General features: G+C 48.4%; 1 protein-coding gene across 1 annotated transcript; it reads right to left on the bottom strand.

The window, feature by feature from the left end:
* Positions 1-4,800: 4,800 nt before the first annotated feature.
* On the bottom strand, positions 4,801-5,124 carry SERTM1 (serine rich and transmembrane domain containing 1). Its single transcript, XM_077806576.1, has one exon. It carries the CDS (start codon positions 5,122-5,124, stop codon positions 4,801-4,803), a length of 324 nt encoding a protein of 107 aa, XP_077662702.1.
* Positions 5,125-25,569: the final 20,445 nt, after the last annotated feature.

Raw genomic sequence — 25,569 nt, 5'->3', positions numbered from 1 at the left:
TTTGCAGGAGGCACACAGACCTCTGCAGGATCGGGCACACCATTTGTAAGGGGATCGGTAACACCAGTCAGTTAGAGCTACTAGTGCAGCTCTTCTAGTTAAAACCAGCGATGACACATCTCTGTTCTTCTCATGGTCCTTTAACTGAGCTGGATCTTGCTCAAGGGCAAAGCCTCCATTCACAGTAGGCGGAGCACAATTGAGCCCAATGAACTATTCCCCTTGGAGCACGTTCTGTAATGATGCTATAATGTAATAACTGGAACAATTTGGAGTAATTTGGAGGCTGCAGTAACAAACCAATCTTTGCATTCCATATTGTATCACTGTCAATTTAATGGGACTAAACCCACGTCAGGTTTGCTGGAGACCTCACAGAATTGTGCTTTGCAATAATAATAATTGCTTTATGACAGTAACTGAATACAGGACTCTGTTTTAATCAAGGGAGCTACTGTATTACATTTGGACACAATAGACAGTTACTGAGAGTATATCATACCAATTATGTAAGTGTGTATGGGTCTGTTCTCTATGCTGGGATCAATCCTGAAAACCCTTATTCCCCTGGGGCTAAGTTATGCCATTTCAGCAAGGCCCAAACTATGGGGTGTGTGGAGCACTGGGAGGCATCCAGGCTTACCATATGTGACCCTAAACTCCCTAGAGCAGGGAGAAGGCATGCCCATTACTACACCTCTTAATGGGGTGCAGCTTATTCTCCCACCATGCATACTGGGCCCATTATGTAGTGTGGAGGATGGGCTGGGCCATGGCCTCACCTCTCCGCAGCTCTTCTTATCCTCACTGGGGCACTGTGCATTCCTGGTGGAGTAAGGAGAGAGCAGGCTCTGTGAAGGGACTACGACGTTGCCTGGCCCTTACACAGGCCACTGCCAAGAAGGATTCGCCTTGCTCCTCCACCCCACTGTGCATCCATGTAAGGAGAAGGCAGAATCTGGCCCTTCACAAGAAGCCTGGGAAACAAGCAGGGAGAACTGGAAGTCCTGGCACAGTCAAGGAATTATGATGTGATTGGAATAACAGAGACTTGGTGGGATAACTCACATGACTGGAGTACTGTCATGGATGGATATAAACTGTTCAGGAAGGACAGGCAGGGCAGAAAAGGTGGGGGAGTTGCACTGTATGTAAGGGAGCAGTATGACTGCTCAGAGCTCAAGTATGAAACTGCAGAAAAACCTGAGTGTCTCTGGATTAAGTTTAGAAGTGTGAGCAACAAGGGTGATGTCGTGGTGGGAGTCTGCTATAGACCACCAGACCAGGGGGATGAGGTGGACGAGGCTTTCTTCCAGCAACTCACGGAAGTTACTAGATCGCAGGCCCTGGTTCTCATGGGAGTCTTCAATCACCCGGATATCTGCTGGGAGAGCAATACAGCGGTGCACAGACAATCCAGGAAGTTTTTGGAAAGGGTAGAGGACAATTTCCTGGTGCAAGTGCTGGAGGAACCAACTCGGGGCAGAGCTCTTCTTGACCTGCTGCTCACAAACCGGGAAGAATTAGTAGGGGAAGCTAAAGTGGATGGGAACGTGGGAGGCAGTGACCATGAGATGGTCGAGTTCAGGATCCTGACACAGGGAAGAAAGGAGAGCAGCAGAATATTGACCCTGGACTTCAGAAAAGCAGACTTTGACTCCCTCAGGGAACTGATGGACAGGATCCCCTGGGAGAATAACATGAGGGGGAAAGGAGTCCAGGAGAGCTGGCTGTATTTTAAAGAATCTTTATTGAGGTTACAGGGACAAACCATCCCGATGTGTAGAAAGAATAGTAAATATGGCAGGTGACCAGCTTGGCTTAACAGTGAAATCCTTGCTGATCTTGAACATGAAAAAGAAGCTTACAAGAAGTGGAAGATTGGACAAATGACCAGGGAAGAGTATAAAATATTGCTCGGGGATGCAGGAGTGAAATCAGGAAGGCCAAATCACACCTGGAGTTGCAGCTAGCAAGAGATATTAAGAGTAACAAGAAGGGTTTCTTCAGGGATGTTAGCAACAAGAAGAAAGTCAAGGAAAGTGTGGGCCCCTTGCTGAATGAGGGAGGCAACCTAGTGACAGAGGATGTGGAAAAAGCTAATGTACTTAATGCTTTTTTGCCTCTGTCTTCACGAACAAGGTCAGCTCCCAGACTGCTGCACTGGGCAGCACAGCATGGGGAGGAGGTGACCAGCCCTCTGTGGAGAAAGAAGTGGTTGGGGACTATTTAGAAAAGCTGGACGAGCACAAGTCCATGGTGCTGGATGCGCTGCATCCGAGAGTGCTAAAGGAGTTGGCGGATGTGATTGCAGAGCCATTGGCCATTATCTTTGAAAACTCATGGCGATCCGGGGAAGTCCCAGAAGACTGGAAAAAGGCTAATGTAGTGCTCATCTTTAAAAAAGGGAAGAAGGAGGATCCGGGGAACTACAGGCCATTCAGCCTCACCTCAGTCCCTGGAAAAATCATGGAGCAGGTCCTCAAGGAATCAATTCTGAAGCACTTAAAGGAGAGGAAAGTGATCAGGAACAGTCAGCATGGATTCACCAAGGGCAAGTCATGTCTGACTAATCTAATTGCCTTCTATGATGAGATAACTGGCTCTGTGGATGAGGGGAAAGCGGTGGACGTGTTGTTCCTTGACTTTAGCAAAGCCTTTGACATGGTCTCCCACAGTATTCTTGCCAGCAAGTTAAAGAAATATGGGCTGGATGAATGGACTATAAGATGGATAGAAAGTTGGCTAGATTGTTGGGCTCAATGGGTAGTGATCAATGGCTCCATGTCTAGTTGGCAGCCGGTATCAAGTGGAGTGCCCCAAGGGTTGGTCCTGGGGCCGGTTTTGTTCAGTATCTTCATAAATGATCTGGAGGATGGTGTGGATTGCACCCTCAGCAAGTTTGCAGATGACACTAAACTGGGAGGAGAGGTAGATACGCTGGAGGGTAGGGATAGGATACAGAGGGCCCTAGACAAATTAGAGGATTGGGTCAAAAGAAATCTGATGAGGTTCAACAAGGACAAGTGCAGAGTCCTGCACTTAGAACGGAAGAATTCCATGCACTGCTACAGACTAGGGACCGAATGGCTCGGCAGCAGTTCTGCAGAAAAGGACCTAGGGGTTACAGTGGACGAGAAGCTGGATATAAGTCAACAGTGTGCCCTTGTTGCCAAGAAGGCCAATGGCATTTTGGAATGTATAGGTAGGGGCATTGCCTGCAGATAGAGGGACGTGATCGTTCCCCTCTATTCGACATTGGTGAGGCCTCATCTGGAGTACTGTGTCCAGTTTTGGGCTCCACACTACAAGAAGGATGTGGAAAAATTGGAAAGAGTCCAGCAGAGGGCAACAAAAATGATTAGGGGACTGGAACACATGACTCATGAGAAGAGGCTGAGGGAACTGGGATTGTTTAGTCTGCGGAAGAGAAGAATGAGGGGGGATTTGATTGCTGCTTTCAACTACCTGAAAGGGGGTTCCAAAGAGGATGGATCTAGACTGTTCTCAGTGGTAGCTGATGACAGAACAAGGAGTAATGGTCTCAAGTTGCAGTGGGGAGGTTTAGGTTGATATTAGGAAAAACTTTTTCACTAGGAGGGTGGTGAAACACTGGAATGCGTTACCTAGGGAGGTGGTGGAATCTCCTTCCTTAGATATATTTAAGGTCAGGCTTGACAAAGCCCTGGCTGGGATGATTTAGTTGGGGATTGGTCCTGCTTTGAGCAGGTGGTTGGACTAGATGACCTCCTGAGGTCCCTTCCAACTCTGATATTCTATGATTCTATTATTCTGACTGATGTAAGTAGCTCCACTGAGGTAAGAACTCCTCATGCCTATAAGGGCTCTTAATAAAGGCAATCAGCTGCCAGCAACAGTAATGGGAGTTATGTGTCTCTCAAGGAGAGCAGAGGCTGCTCAGATTGTGTTTGGCTTCATTAACAATAAACTAGAATAGCACGGACGTATGGAAAGGAGGTGTGCAGAGGCAGAAACCCATTCCCCCTAAGAAGCAGGTAGCCCTGTCAACTGCATGCAAGTAAGTCCTAAAAATATCTTTACAACATACAGTACAGCTTGAGTTTACAACTGTGCATATTTATTCTAGTTGCTTTTGCTAAATAAAATTAAGCAAATATGTTAAAGTGTATGTGAAAATTGACTTCTAGAGGCTTTATACAGAAAGATTCAATGGATTGATATACATAGACAAAATTAATGTTTGTTAACAAAAGAATTATTTTAGTTTTGTTTTAATAACATAATTGAAATACTGAAACGACATCACAATTAAAAACAAAACAAACAAAAAACCCCACCCAATAACTTTAAAATTGGCCAAGGTGCCAATTTGTCTATCAAATTAGTGTGGTGGCATTTTTGTTAAAGTGGTCTTGTCCAGAAGGCCCTATCCAGTGAAAAGTCAATGACACACTAACAAAGGGAAATCCAGGTAAGAGGGATACAACTGCAAAGAATTAGAACATCCACCTAGAACCATATTCAAATTTGGCAGGAAGACTGTGTGTATGCATGGATGTGTATACGTATGACAGAAAGGCAGCATTAATATTACATACATGAAGCTACGACCAGATGCCATTTTCCATGCTCCAAGATGAAAAGCATCATTAATAAAAGGGGAAATGGAAACTAAAAAGAGAAAGAAAACTCAAAGAGAAGTCTAAAAGTCACCTCTTTCATGATTAATAGTCCTCAATGGCAAATGTTATATGCACTATTTCCCTCAAAAGCTAGACAAAGTTGTTCCATTTCCCAATGTATTTCCTTCATTTCTTTTCATGAAGAAAGGTTTGAGAAAGCAGATCGCTGGGAAGAAATACTACAAACTTCTAAATTAGTGAAAGAACTTCCAGCATCACTAGTGTATTCTGGGTACGAGGCACTGGAAGAGATGATGTTTTTCAGCCTCTGAAGTGCAATGATTAATAACAAAAGAAGAAATGCTAAGAGGCTGAGAAATATAGAAACATAGACATAGACATTTGATAAGCGTCCAGCTGAGGAATCCACTGAAGTTGACAGGGATGTGGGATATAGCTCCAGAAAAGTCCCATTTTCCATGTTTCCTACTAATCCAGATGAAGGGTCAAGTTCTGACATTTTGTGTGTGTTTTTAAGGGAATAGATGTTGTAGTCAAAGGCAGTTTTAGAAGTATAAAAAATGCTGTATTCTAGATGCTTTCATTTTTCCATCAAAACATAGGCAAATTGAGTCACCCTGTGATCAGAGTTATTCTTCACTTCTCAAATCCACAGGTAATATAAGATGCTGTATCCTTCAGTCCTGAAAGAAAAGAAAAATAGAATTAATTTACCACTAGACCAGTGCTTTAATTATTCACCCGAGGGAATATAACTTTAAAAACAGTAAATTATTTCCCCATAAAGTTGACCTCAAGGATTTAAAAAATAAAAGAAAAAAAGAAATCAGTATCTGTTGCTTTATGGGCTGATTTCCCCCAAAAGCAGGGATAGAAGGAAAATTCTGCACATACATTTCCCACAGCTTTTACTACCAATTAGCCAGATCCAAAACTTCTGATCCAAACAGCTCTGAACTTGGTGTGGGAGGAAGTCTTGGACTGCAAACCCAGATCCAGATCCAAATTTATCGCTATGTCCACATGGAGCCAAATGAACCCCAGAATCCAAGCACCCTTGACTTTTGTAGAGGAAGGAGATGTTTCATAATGACGATCCAGATCTGAATTGGGTGCCTCAGGCCCTTTCTATTGATGTCATCTACAGTCATGTTTGCCAGTTCATGCGCCATGTGATGCCTCAACATGAACTAAACTGGTGATATCCCAGCTACTCCCAAACCCTGTTGGAGCATAGCGCTGGCCAAATAAATGCTCTTTCATAATCTATGGTGAAGGTTTGTGCTACAGTATGAGTTCCTTGCTACGGGGAATCTTTACAAAATGCAGGATTTCAGGACTTGGCCATCAACTTTCTGTTTCCACACCAAACAAAATAAAAAAATTCTCGTAAAGAGTTAAGCTTGTAATCCTAGAGCCAAGTTTTTAAGCAAGGTGACAGATGGTAAATCCACTACCACTATTAAACCTATGTTGCTGTGCTGTCTTGTCTGAGGTAACCAGAACCAGGGAATTTGCTATGGCTTATTTATTTTACATTTATAAAATGTGCGGATCTAATTTCACAAAGTGCATATACAAAGATTAAAATGCAAGAATCAAGTCATTACCAGGCTGATCTGCTATTGAGAAGGTGGCTTCAATAAAATACACTTCTCAGCCAAAAACTGCATCTTTTCCTTCTGACAACCACAGCTCAGCAAACTCGGCCTCGGTATAAGGGCTCATCTAGACTAACACTTAGTTCACTGCACTCTGGGGTGCAAATCTACCCTGCACTAACGTGCCATGCAATGCCACGCAGTAAGGTGTCTGTGTGAACCCTGCTGCTGCACACTACAAGCTCCCTAGTGTGCTTTAACTTACTCCTGTTTCAAAGCGTGGTCAATCAAAGCACACCACAAAACTTTCTGTGGATGGCAGGCTGGCAGAAGGGTCCGCATGGACACTTACTGTGGGGCAGACTAGTGCAGGGTAGATTTATACCCCAGCCTGCCATGAACTAATGTTCGTATAGACAAGCCCTAGGAGAGTGGATTCCATAGCTGAGGAGGGCCCTTCCACTGAAAATACCTTGCCTCCAGAACCCTCATGTTTAAATCTGGAGGCTCAGGTGCCTCAGATGATCCCAACCGTCAGGGTACAACTGAGGCAAGAAGCAGTCTCTATACTAGTGGCTTTTGCACCCAGTGTAGCTAAGCCCCAGTGTAGATATGCTGCACCGGAGTTAGAATGGGCTTCGTGAGTGGAAAATGGGTGTAAAATGCTAATATTCTGTTTCGGTAGGTCTGTACGCCACTGTCCATTAACTTTGTACTCATGTCAATAGCTACTCAAGCTATAAGGCATTGGAGAATCACACCAACTACCTACCTATCTATCTACAATCACATCCATCCTTTGAATGCACCTGTTGAATCCTCTTATATTGTTGGGGAAAGGTAGTGATCTTTTCTTCTCCTACAAGAAGAGAACATCTGCAGAGAATCCAAGGCCTCAGCATAAAGCTGAAGGAAGACAGGGGTCCCACCTATGATGAGCCTGCTTTGGACCTTAAACTTTAGTTTCAACTCAGTTTAAGTATTTTTAACCTTCATTCCCAGGCTTTGAGGAACATTTTTATCTACTCTTTTTAATGCTTTGGAGAGAAGAGAAGGATTTTCCCTTGTCAAGATTTTGCTTCTAAACCTACTTTTATTAGGTTTGTATCTGCACCTTTCTACTATATCGGTGAGCATTCTATACTCTCCAGCTGGGGAAAGTAAGCAAAGCTGATTTTACAGGTGCCTTAAGGCTCTGATGTATCAATCCTGCACAGGTGCAAAAGAGAGGAGGAAGAACACAAGTGGCCCTTTCATTGTTGTGTCCCTGAGAAAGGGAAGACAAATTTGTAGTCTCTGTGCTCCAGGGATGGAAAAGACTGTGAAAGATTAGTGTCATTAACAGCTCTAGACTACCCAGAGGGACCAGGGAGGAGCCTGGGCCAAGGAGCCCAGGTTGCATGCTGTCCAAAAGTAACACAACAGTCATTTTCCCCTGACCTCCTGGGGGCGCTGTACCCTATTTAATCCTAAGTCTCTTTGCACAGGTCCAGTTCAGAATCATGAGTTCATGAGTGAAACAGGAAGTTAAACTTTTGATGCAAGGAACTCTTCAGCCTTCATCTGACATCATCTTAAAGGGCAAAGGGATTGCCCAATAGTAAAACAGAACAAAACAAAACCACACAAATAAAACAAAACTTCTTATTCCCCTTAAATAAACAGAACTACCTATTCCTATAATAAGTGGTTTTTATTACAGACTACACTGGCCTTCTTGAGAGGCCTCGCATTTTCAGATGCAACCAGTTTTAACTAAACATTGATATCGTTATTAAGACCCAGGTCTGCCATTTTTATTCCCATTGAGTAGCATTTTACTTCACAGATAATCCCTTGTGACTTCACTAAAGCTTCCTGCAGCATAAGTTCTATGCCATGTAAATAGCGGTGGCAGATCTCAGGCCCTTAAAATAATAATGTTATCACTTTGTGGGTTTTTTTTGGATGTCACACTAAAGCTAAAGTACCTTGGTATGTTTCCATGAAAGTGTTCCAACACTCTTGCCCATAATGCTCTACCTTATAACTGTAACCCCTTGGGGTTTAGAGAGCATGGTCCCTTTAAATCTTTTCCTAAGGGGGGAGGGGAAGCAGTGAGAGAAAGGAGGGAAACTCCAGGTGGGGCTCTGGAGACAGAGAGAGAGAGGGAGAAGGGTGGCGGGGTTCCTAGAAGAGATGGAACCAAATAAAATTAAGGAGAGCCTGGATGCAGCTGAAATACTGGGGAGAGTGAAGGTCCACACTCGTATTTACAACCGCAAAGTGAAGGGCATGGTAGCACTATGTACTCACTCCAAGGAAGCAGATCTTGATAAAGTGCCCAAAGAGGTGCAAGTAGGAGGTATCCCCTGGACAATTTGGGGGCAGAGCAGTCCCCGACTAGTGTGCCTATGTCACTTGAGGTGGATTCTTTAGCGCAGAAATTGCAAGCTCTGATGGTGGATGAGGAAGCGGACAAGAGAGGAATTAATTTTGGCATTAGGAGGGGCTCCAACACCCGCAGCACCCAGCCTGGTGGGATGGGCCAAAGAGCTGGGAAACACTCTCAAAGATGCATTGAAGCTGGCCTATGAAAGTGCTCCATGCAAGCAGTTACGTTCTTTCTCGGCGGTGTCACCTGTACCCTCAGGGGAGGATGATTACAAGACCTGGAGGGATTTTATGGTGCCACTTGTCCAAGAGTGGGAATGCTCTGATTCTGAGAAGCGGAAACATGTGCTTGAGAGTCTGAGGGGACCTGCCATGCAAATTGTCCGAGCCCTGAAAGACTCACAACCAGCTAACACAGTGCAAGACTATTTAGAAGCTCTTGAGAGTGTCTACGGTGCTACTGATCGCAGTGAAGACCTGTATTATTGTTACCGCCATACCTATCAGGAGCCCCATGAACGATTGTTGGATTTCATCAGGAGACTAGAGCATTTGCTACAGCAGGTAGTGCGGAAGGAGGGCATCCCCATCAAGCACATTGATTCCACTAGGTTGGACCAGATCCTTCAGGGCACCTGACAAGATGGATTGATGCTGTGGCGACTGCAGCTGAGGGAGTGGGCCCCAAACCCACCCCCGTTCCACAAGCTCATTCGAGAGATACGTGAAGAGGAGGAGCAATTGTTGCAAGTGGACGCAGTGGTGCAGCCGAAGAAGAGAGGGAGTCACACCATGACAGTGCTTGGAGAGATGGAAGAGGCCCCGTCAGTGGCAGCAGCACTGAGAGATTTGACCCGAGAAGTGGCCATGATGAAGGCTCAGGGACATACTGTGCCATCCTCAAGTGGGGAGAGTAGCAGGAGGGGTGATAGCCAGCAAGAAGGTTTCTGTTACAACTGTGGGAGAGATGGGTCACTATGCCTTGGACTGCCAAAACAAGACGGATCATGCAAGGGTATCTCAGAGATTGCAGCAAACCATTAGGGAGCTTCAGGGAAACACCAATGGGGCTTGGGGAAGGAGCAACCCAAGACCCTGAAATCCCAAGGCTCCCCAGAGAAAAACACAAACAGGGGTTACCCAGATGGGCTGGTAGACCCTCAGGCTATAGTACCTGTTCGTATAGAAGGATGATTGTATGAGGCATTGCTGGACAGCAGATCGCCATACTTTATGAATCTTACTACCAAGAATACGTACAGCATTTACCCTTGCGTCCCCTGTCTAGCCTGACAGTATGGGGAATTGGCTGTGACTCCTGCTCCTATCGGGGATATATTCTGTTGCATGTCCGGTTTCCAAAGAACGTTGCGGGAGTAAACCAGGAAATAGAAACATTGGCACTGGTCTGCCCAGATCCAAAGGGAAGAGAGTATGCACCTTTAAATCTAGGGACAAATGCAAACCTGTTCCAGAGATTGGTGTGGAAATGCCATGAGATGGTAGGGAACAACTATCTGCGGGAGCTGCCAATGCACGCTTTATGTAAAGCCGCATACCAGCGAGCGAGGGGCCCCCAATCCCAAGAGGAGACCAAGGCTAGACCTTTTGGGAGGAATAGATTCCAGTCTGGGGTTTCCCCCATTCCTGCTGAGTGGAAGTTAGTCAAGAGGAAAGCTGTTTTCTCTATGCGCAAGTGGGATGTTGGGTGTGCACATGATGTGGAACACCATATCCAAATGCAGGATGGTCGGCCTTTTCGAGAGAGGTCAAGATGATTAGTCCCCACTGATACTGAAGATGTGAGGCAGCACCTACAGGAACTGGCTCAAACAGGTATCATTGAGGAATCCAGGAGCCCCTACACATTGCCGATCATAGTAGTACGAAAGAAAAGTGGAATGGTGTGCATGTGTGTCGACTATCACACTCTGAACCGGCGGACGATCCCTGACCAATATACAATGCCCCAGGTGGATGATGCCTTGGATAGCCTGAATGGTAGCTGCTGGTTCTCTGTCCTTGACCTCTGCAGTGGCCCACGGCACCAGAGGACCGGGAGAAGACAGCATTCATCTGCCCCTTACGGTTTTACCAATTTAATTGCATGCCCCAGGGAGTATCTCAAGTTCCAGTCATGTTTCAGTGACGCATGTTGCTGGTGGTAGTGGACATGCACCTTTTGGAGTGTCTGGAGTACTTGGATGACATTGTAGTGTTCGGGTGCACTTTAGAAGAACATGAGACTCGGCTGTGTAAAGTCCTGGATCGTTTGGAACACGCAGGCCTCAAGTTATCCTTAGACAAGTGCATCTTCTGCCAGACATCCGTGCGGTATGTGGGACACATAGTGTCTGCAGATGGTATAATTACAGACCCAGAGAAGGTGAAGGTGGTAATTCCTTGGCCAAGGCCCATGACTCTCAAGGAATTACAGTTGTTTCCAGGATTCTGTGGCTATTACCGCAGGTTCATCAAGAATTTTTTGCACATTGTACATGCACTCACAGAGCTCACCAAGGGATACCCCCCACAAATAAGAAGAAGGGGAACGCACCTCGGCATCAGTACTGTAATGTGGGTGCACCTTTTGGAAAGCAGTGGACTGCTGAGTGTGAAGAAGCTTTCCGTAAAATCATTCAACAGCTCACTCAAGCACCTGTTTTGGTGTACGCTGATCCCACTCAGCCATATGAACTTCACGTTGATGCAAGGTACACAGGTTTAGGCGCTGTCCTTTCTCAAGAGCATGAGGGCAAACTCCAACCGGTAGCGTTTGCAAGTCGAGATCTCACACCGCCTGAGAGAAACTACCCTGCTCATCAAGTGGAGTTCCTGCCATTGAAATGGTCCATCACCGAGAGGTTTCATGACTACCTCTGTGGGGCCAAGTTCACTGTAAAAACCGATAATAACCCTTTGACATACATCAAAACAACAGCAAAATTATCCATAGCAGGGCACCGGTGGTTAGCGGCACTCTCTGCCTATGATTTCACTCTGCAGTATCTACCCGGGCGAACAAACATGGATGCAGATGTCTTGTCTCAGCGGCCTCATTCTAAAGATTTATAACCCATTGATCAGATGAATGGGGAGACCCCTGAATTGAGAGCTTTATGCCAATGGGTATCCACTGTGGAGGAAAAAGCCACAGCTAATGGAGAATGAGCAACTGACTGTCTGGGTGCACCACAAGAAGCCATACCCATACTCTACTCAAGTTTTACTAGAGTACAGGACCCTCAGCTACCCAGACTAAAGGATCGAGAGGTGGAGCATGCCCAGCGAGCTGATCCACGGATGAAGGACATCCTTTATGCATTGGAAAGGGGAAAGGATCCCAAGGCTATTCGACTGAGTCTCCCAGAGGAGGCCCTTTTGCTGAAAGAATGGGACCACCTATTGGTTCGGGATGGATGACTTTATCGAGGGCAGAAGCATCCCCAGAGGCCTCACCCAAAGCAATTGTTGCTACCGCAGAAGTACTGGTGAGGCGTGTTAGAGGCCTGCCATAATTGAATGGGGCATCTGGGAGTCAAGCGATTGGAGACAAGAGTTAAGGGAAGATTCTATTGGCCCCAAATGGGGCATGACATTGCCCACCATATTCGCACCTGCACCAGATGTATCCAACGAAAGACTCTGCCTACGCAGGTGGCTCCTCTTGTCAGCATCACAAGTTCTGCACCCATGGAACTTGTCTTTATGTACTTTCTATCATTAGAGCCTGACCATCGGGGTACTGCAAATATTTTGGTGGTCACTGACCATTTTACTCATTATGCCCAGGCTTATGCCACCAAAGATCAAAAAGCTTCCACAGTTGCCAAGATCCTGTGGGAAAAGTTCTTCATTCACTATGGGTTGCACGCCAGACTACACTCAGATCAGGGACAGGATTTTGAAAGTCGGTTAATAAAAGAACTTTGTAAGTTCATGGGGATCAAGAAATCACGCACCACCCCTTATCATCCACAAGGGGATCCACTATCAGAATGATTCAACCGCACACTGCTGAACATGCTGGGAACTCTGGAGCCTCAGCAGAAAAAATACTGGAGCCAGCACATGAAGCATCTGACACATGCGTATAACTGCTCTCGACATAATGCAACTGGGTTCACACCATATATGCTAATGTTCGGTCAAGAAGCCTGGTTGCCGGTTGATCTCTGTTTTGGAGTGTCTTCAGGTGGGGCATTCCCAGAAACATACTTGGGGTATGTGACTCGCTGAAGAAATCAACCGAAGGAGGCATATCGGATAGCGACGTAAGCAGCTGGTCACCAGAATCAAAAGAATAAAACCCAATATGATCAGCAAGTGAGGCAACAGGAGATTCAGGTTGGTGACTGAGTTTTGGCCCAAAATCTCGGCCTACAGGGAAAACACAAAATTGCAGATCATTGGGAGTCACACTCATACATTATAGAGAAGAAACTTGGGGATCTACCAGTATATCACATACATCCTGAGGGCAGTCATGGCCCCACCAAAACTCTCCACCAGAATCATTTGTTACCTGTAGGACAAGTATTGTTTCACCATAAGGATGTTTCCACAGATTTTGAGCCTCCTGGCCCCATGAGTCAGACACAGTCCCAACAATGGAAATATACCTGTCCGCTGCAAACGCCCAGCTCCTCGGAGAGTAAGGATGAAATGGGGTTTGGCAATCATCCAGTTTGGAATGCCCCGACCCTAATGGACCCTCTTGTTGCACAAAGAGATGGTGAAGGGGAAGAACCCATATTGAGCACTTCCGATGCCCCACTGTCCAAAGCTGTGGAGACCCCCCCCCCCAAGAACATGATGAGGAAGATTCAGTGCAGGCAGAGAACCCTGTACCGCAAACAGCCACTTTAAACCCAGATGCCCTCGAATTCATGTCTCAAGGATCCATCATCTTGCCTCCATGTTCAGTGTTTCACCTCAGCCAATACCTGACAGCCAGCCTAGATGTTCCTCTAGGGAAGGGAAGCCCAGGTGTGTGCTGACATATGATCATTTAGGGGAACCCAGTGACCTACAGATCTCTGGGGGTGCCATGGGGGATGAGTTGCCTCATGGGAAACCTGTTCCACCCCTCGGGGTCCTGTGGGATGGATGACGGGAATGCTCCTGACGAATGGGGGCCCTGGGTCTCCTGCTGGGGATCCATGGTGTAGTTGCCCACTTTGATGGGGATATAAAGGATTATTTCTTTTGGGTGGGGGAGAGTGTAACTCCTTGGGGTTTAGAGAGCATGGCCCCTTTAAATCTTTTCCTAAGGGGAGAGGAGGAGCAGTGAGAGAAAGGAGGGAAACTCCAGGTGGGGCTCTGAAGCCAGAGAGAGAAGGAGAAGGGTGGCAGCCCGCAGGCCCTCACAAAGTGAAGCAGCAGAGAACCTGACTGAAGCCTGGGAAGGACATGGCAGCCAAGCGGGGACACCCCAGGACAGGAGCCAAGAGGAGCACTGTGCCAGGGAGGAATTGCCTGAGAAGGACAGGCCGGAGCTAGACCCAGTATCACTGCTGCCCAGAGCTGCATGGGGCTGTGAGTACTGGGGCTTGTGACTCTGCACTGGGAATAAGGAGGGAGGCTGCTAGTTAGTTAAGTGGGGAGGTGGTCTCTCTGTGTGGCTTTGCAGAAAGCAGCACAAGAGGCCACCAGAGGGGTTTGTTGGGGAAAGTTCACTGCCGCCAAAGACGATCAGGAGCACCCAAGACTCAGCACTGAACTGGAACTTTGCTCAGGACTCCTGAACTCTGTGTGCAGACACATTGCTCGGTGTCTGCCCTTTCCAACTGTGCTACCACTGGGCCTGTGGGGCTTTGGTTTGGATGCAACCCTGTACTACTGCTCCCCCTACATTTCCCCTTGTTGTTTTTCTCCTCTCATTCCTCTGTAAATACATTTTTCCCTTTGTTATATCCATTGTACTTTTCCTGTGGGTGTGTGTGTTCACTCTGGGGGGTTTGGAACAGGTGCCTCTGGGGTGGAAGAGATTTTTCCTGCTGCATTGCTGCACGTGCCACCTCTTGGCCAGAGCTGCCTGCAGAGCAGACTCCATCTTGGCCATGAGGGCGCTAAAGTTACATAATTTTACCTTTAACATTTATATTTCCTGTCAATTCTCCTAACTTAATTATCTGTTTCTTCATGAGGCTGACACTTTCACTTCTGATGCTGTTTCTTCTCTGGCAGACTAATAAAATCCTAAGGAGACACTTATTGAGAGTGCTAAAAAATCTGACTTGCAGTCTCTACAATAATTAGCATAAAGTTACCCATCATGCTTTGCACTGTAAATTACATTTAGAGACAATACTATATGCCATAAATAACCCTATGTATCCAAGTAATAATGACTAAACTAAGCAGTAGATAGTCTTTTAGTAATACAATTCTTTTTTTGTAAACCTTAATTTGTTTTCCATACCTAGACTCCAGTGTAAGTGAATGCATTCTAAGTGTTCACATAGATAAATAAATAATTACACTATGGTATGAAATCTGCCTTGGTTTTATTGCACACACTTTTGCCATTCTTAATCAGGCCTTCAAATGGCCTAAAATGTGTCCACAAAATAATTAGAGGTGCAAAATTGTAAATTTCAGACACAAAAAAGAAGGGCAGGTTTTGAAAACCTGACCCTTTTGGTATATATCTTTATATTGATGCATAAAATATGTTGAAACAAACAATTGTTTTAACCCCAGTATTATTTATTCCAAGGAATAATATTTAAAGTACACTGAAATCAGTTATATTACAGTCAACAGGGAGAGATTCTCCTTTACTCACGAAAGCTTATGCTCAAATAAATTTGTTAGTCTCTAAGGTGCCACAAGTACTCCTTTTTCTTTCCTTTAGTGGCACAAAGTGAAGTAATGGGATAAAATGTAATGATTTCTTAGTTTGCAATTACTTAAATGTCTTATGGCTAGATTTTGTTTAAAAAGATATGCTTTGATATAAAAGATTTTGTCCTGGATTAATCATCACAGTGAACAGCAGATCAATTGTTAATTACATTTCTCTATAACAATCTAAGAAATTAATTCATGCTTGTTTTAATTTGTTAAAACATGGGACATTTATTCAAAATTCTTTATAAAACTTTAAATCTGGTATGTCTTACTTTTGCAGTTAAGAATTATGGACTGATTCAACAAAGCATTTTAGGCCCATGCTTAGCTTTAAGCACACAAGTTGTTTCAGTTACTTCAAGGAAATTAATCATAGGCTTAAAGTTAAGCATGCACATATATACACACACACACGGATGACTTGCTGTATTGGGGGCCTTTATGCTCAATGTAGATCATTACAATATCAATTAGATTGTTGTTTTTTAAAAAACTGAATACTGTGAATCAATATCATAGACAGTATAAAATGTTATATTCCAATGGGCTAGACTCCAGTTTCCTTACTCACACAGTTTCCTCACTCACCTGAGTATCTGACCCAATGTAAGCATGAAGTGATGTGAATATGCCTACCACAAGATGAGAGGAACTCTTTGGAAACATTTTGGGGCAACCCAGAAAAAAAGGTGTTTTTTTTAAAATACATATTTAAAAGGAAGGAACTTCACATAGAAATGTTAGATTCAAATGTATCTCAGGTGCTTTTACAAATTTTCATTATCCCGTTGACATTAATGGCAAAGTCCTGTTGACTTCAGTTGGAACAGGATTGGCCCTGCAGCTCTGATGTTATTCATAGAAAGGTACAAAACCTGTTAGGAGAAAAGAAAATGAAACAGACAGCCCTGTTTCTGCATCATTAGGAAGCTGGAAAGCAGCCAGATCTCCCCATCTAGGGTTCCCTCTTCTAGTATAGGTGACTAGCATTGATGTAAGGGCTGTATGATGGGGTGTACCAGGCCCTTTGAGGCCCCCTGCTGGAAGCCTCATGGTCCTACCACACCCCGCTCCAGAAAACAGCAGTAGTGCTGGGACCTCCAAGCGGCATAAGGTGGCTGAGAGGAAGTAGCCAATCAGAGCCCAGCAGGCTCATATAAAAGGAGCTGCTGACAGAGCAGATCAGTTGCTGGCTGAAGTTAGGGGGGCAAGAAAGGTGCTCCTGGCTAGATGAAGGAGTTGTAATACCTGGACAGAGCAGTTCCTGGCTGGAGTCAGAAAAGCAAGGAAGGTGCTTCTGCTGATGACTGGGACTCATGCAAGATTTCAGCCCTGAAGTAAGGGTGAAGCTGAAAGTGCTGGGGCTAGTGGGAAAGAAAGAAGGGAAGTGGCTCAGGGAAAGGCAGCAGCAAGTAGTTAAAGAGAAGCAGCTGGTGGCTGCTACTTATAGGGCCCCTGTGTTGGGACCCGGAGTAGTGGATGGGGCAGGTCCCCTCCCCCACAAGCAGAGTGGCCTGAGCCCAGAGAAGGGAGCTTAACCAAGCCCAGAGAAGAAGAGAGAAGACCCTAAAGAAGGTCAGCATTTAATTGAACCATGTTAACCCAAAAGGGGATCAAACTGAACTAGTAACTCAGCTGGAGAGGTGGGGTCTGGAAGGCTTGCTACAGAGCAAAGAGTCACCAGGGAAGGACCCAGGGGCACTGCTCCATAACAGAGCAGGTACCATGGGAAGCTAGCTCAGGAGGAGCCAAGGCTAATCAGGGTACTGTGGCCCTGTTAGACTGACTGAGAACTGAGCCTGGAGACAGGGCTACAGACTGCAATGTTACAGAGGACACTGTGAGAGCCCCTATTGGATTTGTAGCCCAGAAAGGGACTGTTTTGTTTGTATACCTACAAATGGTGTGTGACTCAGCCAGAGAGCCAAGTCACTGAAAACCTGCTCGAGAAGTTTAACTATCAACAGGGGCTACCACAAGCAGAGCAAAGCTGAGAGAGTGCAGGTGCAGACGCACCTCGCCAGCAGGAGCACTCATTTGAGAGAGTGAGTGGTCTCATCACAGGCTGTGCTTGAGATGTTATGAAGGAGTGTGGCTAAATGGTCGTGGACTGCTTTAAACTCTGCTTGGTCAAACTGGCTCCCCTACCAGCCTCAAGTTTGGAGAGCCACAAACAGAACCTCCAGGCCCAGTGAACAATTAGCACAGTATAGGATTGAAAACTTGCTCTTTTTGGTACAAGTGTGCAAATAATTGAAGGAAACAATCTTGCCTAAACATCGTGGGACAAATTCCTTCCTGGAATCATAGAAATCATAGCTATGTGGGACTGGCAGGAACCTCAGTAGGTCATCTAGTTTGGTCCCCTGCACTGAGGCAGGACTAAGTACTATTTAGACCATCCCTTTTGGTTTTTCTCTAATAGGTTCTTAGTAACCTCCAGTGATGGAGATTCCACAACCTCCATAGGTAATTTATTCCAGTGCTTAACCACCCTGACAGGAAGTTTTTCCTAATGCTCAACCTAAATCTCCCTTGCTGCAATTTAAGCCCATTACTTCTTGTCTTCTCAGTGGTTGAAGAGTACAATTTATCACTCTTCCCTTTATAACAACCTTTTACGTACTTGAAGACTGTTATCATGTCCCCCCCTCAGTCTTCTCTGCTCCAGAATACACCAACCCATTTTTTAAAATCTTCCCTCATAGGTTATGTTTTCTAGATGTTTAATCATTTTTGTTGCTCTCCTCTGGACTTTCTCCAGTTTGTCCACATCTCTTCTGAAATGTGGCACCCAAAATTAGACAGAATACTCCAGTTGAGGCCTAATCAGCGCAGAGTACAGCGGATGAATTACTTCTCGTGTCTTGCTTACAACACTCCTGCTGCTACATCCCAGAAGATGGTTGGGGTGTGTTTTTTGATTTTTTTGCAACAGTGTTAAACTGTTGACTCATATTTAGTTTAGGATCCAGTACAGCCCCCAGATCCTTTTCTGTAATACTCCTCCTAGGCAGTCCTCTTCCATTTTGTATTTGTGCAATTGATTATTCCTTCCTAATTGTAGTACTTTGCATTTGTCCTTACTGAATTTCATTCTGTTTAATTCAGACCATTTCTCCAGTTTGTCAAGATTATTGTGAATTCTAATCCTGTCCTCCAACATGCTTGCAATCCCTCCCGGTTTGGTATCATCTGCAAACTTTATGTGTATTTTCTGTGCCAAATTATTCATTAAGATATTGAATAGAACTGAACCCAGGACTGATCTCTGGGGGACCCCACAATATGCCCTTCCAGATTGATTTTTGAACCATTGAAAACTACTCTGAGTATCTTTCCAGCCAGTTATGCACCCACCTTATAGTAGGTTCATCTAGGTTAGCGTTTCCCAAACTTGGGATGCCGCTTGTTCAGGGAAAGCCCCTGGCGGGCCCAGCCAGTTTGTTTACCTGCCGTGTCCACAGGTTTGGCCGATCGCAGCTCCCACTGGCTGCTGTATGCTGTCCCTCAGCCCGCACCACTTCCCGCAGCCCCCATTGGCCAGGCACAGTGAACCGCGGCCAGTGGGAGCCGCAATCGGCCTAACCTGCGGACATGGTAGGTAAACAAACCGGCTGGGCCCGCCAGGGGCTTTCCCTGAACAAGCGGTGTCCCAAGTTTGGGAAACACTGGTCTAGGCTATATTTCTCTAATTTATTTATGAGAAGGTCATGTGAGACAGTATCAAAAGCTTTACAAAAGTAGAGATATGACATCTACTGCTTCCCTCCTATCACAAGGCTTGTTACCCTGTCAAACAAGGATATTAGGTTGATTTGACATAATGTTAGCCTACCCCATTTACACTGATGTTCAGTATGTTAGTCGTCCAATGACTGCCAACTTTTTTGGTGAAAACTGAAAAAAAATACATTCTTTTGACTACACTTAAAAGTTATTTTTGATTAAGGTGGGGTGAATTTAAAGTTCAGCAGCTAAAATAGAAAAATTTAAAGTGGAATAACTCCATGGGTGGATGCTTATTCCAGAATAAGAGTGTTCACATGTGGAGTTATTCCTGAATAGTTTATTCCTGCATAACTCCATCCCACATCAGTCCCAATAGTAAAGACTCTGAAAGCCAAATTGAGCTCTCATTTACATTTGTGTAACCTTCTTGCCTTCAGATTAGGCCTTCACTATGCAATCCCATGACCTTCCAATATGTTGGCATAGCTTGAACTGATTGGAGCTTAGTAAACAAATCTGTTGATGATGCTAAAAAGGAAAAGAATCTAGCTCCACTCTTTGTTTTAGCTCTTCAGCCCTAACAGGCGTAAAAAGTAATAAATGATTATTGTCACTTAAGACACCAGATATGACTGACTACTGTGACAGGGTCGGGCCAGATGGCTATAGGAGAGTAATTTTTTTTTTGAAGCAAAAGAGGTATTTTTTTTATTTGCATAACACACTTACAAAACAAAACAACAGCATATGCAATGTGTAACACAGCAACCAATCACAATTGTTTTCTCATTAGCTTCAGGGGAGGGAAGTGTTCAAGCTTGCCTGGGCCCAGAGCGGGGGGCTTCCTCAACTCTCGTGGTCTTCCACCCTTCTGAGTTACCTGGTGGTCCAGAGCGAGGGGCTTCATCGACTCTCAAGGTCTGCCACCCCCTCGAGTTACCTGGCGCCACGCCCGAGTGTCACCAACAATTCCCTCCTCTGACAGCACCCAACAAAAGGGGCAGGTTGTGGGGTGGACAACCCGGGGGGGGGGCCACTTGCACCCACATGTGAAAGGACCCCTCTAAGGTGGTGGTGTCCACAGCAGCAATGGCTGGGGCTGGGGTCCTTTACTCTCTCCCCCAATCAAAGGGTCAAAACAAAGGGAGCCGGATGGGGACACCGAGCAGAGAGCCTCAGACAGCACCCACCGCTCCTCAAAAGCATCAAGGGAGTCGGAGGATGCCGCCCAGAGGAACTCCGCCCAGATACGTGAACGGACCGAGGATTGGAAAATGGCCCCACAGTCACAGGAAACTCCATCGGTCAACCTCCTCTCTCTGGTTTTATAGATGGCCGTTTTAGCCAGGGCCAGGAAGAGGTTAACTAGGAGATCCCACGACTTTGTGAGGCCACAGATGGGGAGTGCATAAATAAAAAGGTGAGGGGAAAAATGCAACCAAAAACATAATAAAAGATTTGTGAGGAGCCGGAATAGGGGCTGCAGTCTGGCGCACTCCAAATATACGTGCGCCAGGGTTCCCCTCACACCGCAAAAGGGACAAGTATCTGGGATGAGGTTGAACCACGCCAAGTACGTGCCCGTGCTCATAGCTCCGTGAAGGAGCTGCCAACTGAGGTGCCCGACGGGCCTCGGAACCAAGGTGGAATATAGGATAGCCCACCAGGGCTGCTCACCCTCCAAAGGTGGCAGAAGGTCTCGCCACTTTGTGTCGGGGCGGGACACTAGGGTGAGGGCGTGAAGGGTGTGGAGCACGAGCGTGTATAGATGTTTCCTTGGTGCGGTTTGGAAGCATACTGGCTGCAGTTCATGCAGCCGGCTCGCCATAAAAGGGTGAGGGGGTCGATTGGGTCTACGGGGCAGGGGTCTAATTAAAAGGTCCGGCTGGCCTGGGGTAGAGGGTGGTGGGGCATGCCCTCGAGCAGGACCCGATCGAGGTAAGCTCTAGCAGCGGGTGGCAAAGCGGCCTTCACCTCCTGAAGTACGTGCCGGGGGGTACGAGGTCTGGAGAGCCCCATGCGCCGAGCGAGAGTCAGGGGATCCAGCCAGTCTCCCCGGTCGTAGTCCAGGAGGTCTCTGACTCTCGTGACTTCTGCCGGGATCAAGCTCTGGTGCACCGAGCAGGACTCCGCCACCTGCACACGGAGTTGGGGGTTGTGTAGCAGGGGCTCCACGAGGAGATCTGCCCCCTCGGTGGCCGTCATGGACCTGGTCATTAAAAACAGTTTCCAAGTCCGAAGGAGGTCCTGGTAGAAGACCAGCAGCCCTGAGAGGTCTCGCGGAAGACGTCCCAGACAGAGATAAAAGAGCTGCCGGTCATATCGGAGCCCTCGGATGCGGCGCAGGATGGCATGTGCCAGTGTGCTCCGCGCCGAACTGCCTGCACCATAAAGGAGCCTCTGTAGGGCCTGGAGGTGGAAGATGCAGACCTGAGTGTGCAGACACTTCAGGCCCTGTCCTCCTTCCTTCAGGGGTAGATGAAGGACCCCTACAGGGGCCCAGTGCTTTCCTGACCAAAAGAACCCCAAAATCGATGTCCGGAGGTTGGTCAGGAAACCTGGGCCCAGGACCAGGGTGTTGAGCCAGTACCAGAGCATGGACAGGACTAGTTGATTAAGCACCAGCGCTCTCCCTCAGAGGGAGAGACATCGGAGCAGTCCTGTCCATTTCCGGAGCCGCTCTATCACCCCGCCCTCTAAGTTTTCCCAGTTCTCTGGTGGAGAGGGATGTGTGGCAGAAAGGTAAACGCCGAGGTAGAGCAGCGGACCCGCGCTCCACCAGACGGTCTGAAGCGTGGGTGGGAGGGAGCTCGCCTGCCGCCAGTCTCCCACTGCTAAGCCAGAGCTCTTGACCCAGTTGACCCGGGCAGAGGAGGCTGCCGAATAGATGGCCTGGCAAGCCTCCACCCGCGCCAAGTCGCCCGGGTCCTGGACCACGAGGAGCACGTCATCAGCGTACGCCGACAGGACCAGCCGCAGCTTCGGCTCCCGCAGCACCAACCCTGTCAATCTCTTGCGGAGGAGACAGAGGAAGGGCTCGATCGCCAGAGTGTACAGCTGTCCCGAGAGGGGGCACCCCTGCCGTACTCCTCGCCCGAAGTTGACCGGTTCGGTCAGAGTCCAGTTGAGCTTAACCAGACACTCTGCGGAAGCATACAGCACCCGGAGAAAACCCACAAACTGGGGTCCAAAGCCAAACGCCCGCAGAGTGCTCAGGAGGTACCCATGGTCCACCCTAACGAAAGCCTTCTCCTGATCTAGAGACAGGAGGGCGAACGACAGACCATTTCTACGCCCGAGTACCAAAAGGTCCTGAACCAGAAATAGGTTATCGAAGATACTGCAGTCTGGGACGGTGTAGGTCTGGTCTGGGTGGATCACGTCCACCAGCACAGACCCTAGCCGCAGCGAGATTGCTTTCGCTACGATTTTGTAGTCCGTGCTGAGGAGCGAGACGGGACGCCAATTTCGTAAATCGTGGAGGTCCCCCTTCTTCGGCAGTAAGGCGAGCACAGCTCGCCTGCACGAAAGAGGGAGAACCCCGCTCTGCAGAGACTCGGTCCAGACGGTGAGTAGGTCTGAGCTGAGGATGTCCCAAAACACGCAGTAGAACTCCACGGTCAGCCCGTCCATGCCTGGAGACTTATTAGTGGGCATATGACGGAGAGCTTCCGAGAACTCGGCCAGAGTGAGAGGCAACTCTAGCCGGTTTCGGTTGCTCACGCTGACCGTAGGAAGCTCCTCCCAGAGCACTCTGTAAGCGCCAGGGTCGGTTGGATCCAGGGAGAAAAGACTTGCGTAGAAGGCTCGGGCCCTCCTGCACATCTCCACCAGTTCCGTGAGGGGGGTGCCATCTTCCGCCAGGAGGCAGGTGACGTGTTTCTTGGCCCCCCTCGTTTTCTCCAGGGCATAGAAGAAGCGGGAGCCACGATCCATCTCCCGAAGGAGGTGGATGCGGGACCGAACAAAGGCGCTCCGGGCCCGATGGTCCTCGAGGGCCCGGGAGCTCCTCCCGCTTCTCCCGGCATGCTCCGCAGAGGAGCAGGTCCTCAGGGCTGGCGGCCAGACTCCTCTCCATCTCTAAGACCTCCCGTTCCAACTGCTCTATCGCCGCATTTCTCCGTCGGCTGGTGCCCCGGATGTAGTCGTGGCAGAAAACCCTGGTGTGCACCTTCCCCAGGTCCCACCATCGCTGCGCTGAGGGAAAGGCATGCCGCTGCCCTCGTTAGGCCAGCCAGAATTTCCCGGAAGGACATCACGAAGCCCTCATCCTCCAACAGGCTGTTGTTAAAATGCCAGTAGGCCGGCCCTGGCCTCTCCGCACAGAGGGAGGCTGTCACGGTGGCTAGATGATGGTCAGAAAATGGGGCCAGCCGAATGCTGGAGGAGTGGGTTCATGAGAGATGGAAGCGTGATAAATAAATGTGGTCGAACCGGGAGTGGCTCGACCGATGGGCTACCACCCAGACAAAGGTGAACGTGGAAGTGTCATTCGGGTGGTGGTCGCGCCAGATGTCCACTAGGGAGTGATGTTCGACTATCTCCCGGAGGGTGTCCGCGGCGGCTGGACTCTGCTCGGTCCCCGAGTGGTCCTGTTCCTCGAGGGTGGTATTAAAGTCCCCTCCTAGGACCAGGCACTCATGAGAATCTAAGCTGCCGAGGAAGGCGGATGCCCGCTGGTAGAATTGCAGCCGCTCCGGGCCCAATGTCGGGGCATAGACGTTAACGAGGTTAACCACGAGCCCCTCCATATGGACCCGGAGATGCAGCAGGCGACCCGGCATGGCCTTGGCGACCCCTAGCACCTCGGGCCATAGGTCAGGGCAGAACAGGGTCACCACTCCAGTCTGTCAAACCATGGCATGGCTAAAGTAGACCCTGTTCCCCGACTCCAGCCGTCAACTGTCTTCGGTGGTTGGGTCAGTATGGGTCTCCTGCAGGAAAACCACAGAGTTCCCTCCCTCCCAAAGGGAGGAGAGCACCTGGGACCTGCGGAGAGCCATCCTACAACCCCGGGTGTTCAACATTGCGATGGTGAGAGGTGTCATGGGGAGGGTCGGGGGGGTCCTCTCTGGCAGGGACACTCGCATCTCCCAGCGGGCCACGCAGCAGTCCATGACCCATCCCGTAGGTGAGTAATTGTTCACAGAAGACGTGGACCCACCAGTAGGCCGCGGCATCCTGCTTCCCCATCCCTTTACCTTCCCCCGTGAGGGCCCTTGTGGCCTGGAGGATTTGAGAAAAGTCCCCCCATCGCTGGAGAGTAAGTTGTGCCTTGTTGCGGGAGCCACGGACATCCTCTAAAAACCTCCACAGCTCTCCTCACAGCTCATGGGGGGGTGGGGTTACAGTTTCCCAGTTGTTCCCCAACGGGGCCCTTGGTGCAGCCCTGTGGTCCACTAAAACGGACAAGCAGGGTGCGGACCCCAGACGGGGTGCTTCTAGGCCCACCTCAAGCTCTGGGGCGATAGGGGGTGGTGGAGGGAAAATAGCAGCTCCTAATGGGTCGGGGCAGGAGAACACAAAGGCTGCTCCCTGGGGGTCATCAGTTGGAAAAGGGAAGGAGAAAGCCCCGGGGCAGCAATGACATTGCGGGAGGTAAATTGGGCAGGGGCAGGGGCAGAGGCGAGGTTTTGGGTTTCAGGAGGCAAGCAGCTGGATGGTGGCACCTCCCAATCAGGCTCAAGGGTTAAGGGGGTGGGAAGGGAGCTCTCAGTGACACTGGGCACGCACTCTGTGGTGGATTTAGCAGCCACAGCATCAGGAGGTGGATTATCTTCTGTAGGGCCCCCGCCCGGGAAGGAAGTCGATTGCTCCGCATCAACGGGGGGTACCCCTGGCGATTCGTGTCCCGGCCGCGTGGCGCCGGCTGTCACCTGAGGAGGCTCGGTGGTCATCAGTGGGGTGACATCAGTGGCTGGGTCGGTGGAGGAGTCCAGGGGCTCCTCGGAGGTGGGAGTGGAAGCAGCAGTTAAGGGGAGGGAGCATAGGGAAAAGAGGGGTGGAGTGAGGTCGCCCAGATCGAAATTTGCTGGCAAAAGGTCGTCCTCCCCCTGGGCGACCGGGGTCAGATCTAAGGCCTTGATCTCCTCGAACATGGAGGAGAGGACACTTTCCGCCACCCCGGGGTTCTCCCCGCCAGCACCCGCCACGACCGTTGCCTCGGGGTTCACGGGGGCTTCGGGTAGCGTCAGGACAGAAGGAGCTTCCTCAAGGGTCTCGGAGGGGAGGGTCTCCCGTGGAGGGGAGACACTACCCTCTGGTGCTGCCACGTCTTTCCCGGCTGACACCGGTGGATGGGACGCACTCGTGGGCAAAGCGGAAGGTTCAGCATCGGTGCCCCCCTTCCTGGTCTTCTGGGGAGCCTCCGCCTCGGGTAGATG

Source organism: Eretmochelys imbricata, chromosome 1 (genome assembly GCF_965152235.1).
Source record: "Eretmochelys imbricata isolate rEreImb1 chromosome 1, rEreImb1.hap1, whole genome shotgun sequence".
NCBI lineage: Eukaryota > Metazoa > Chordata > Testudines > Cheloniidae > Eretmochelys > Eretmochelys imbricata.
This window is presented reverse-complemented; position numbering and strand designations above follow the sequence as displayed.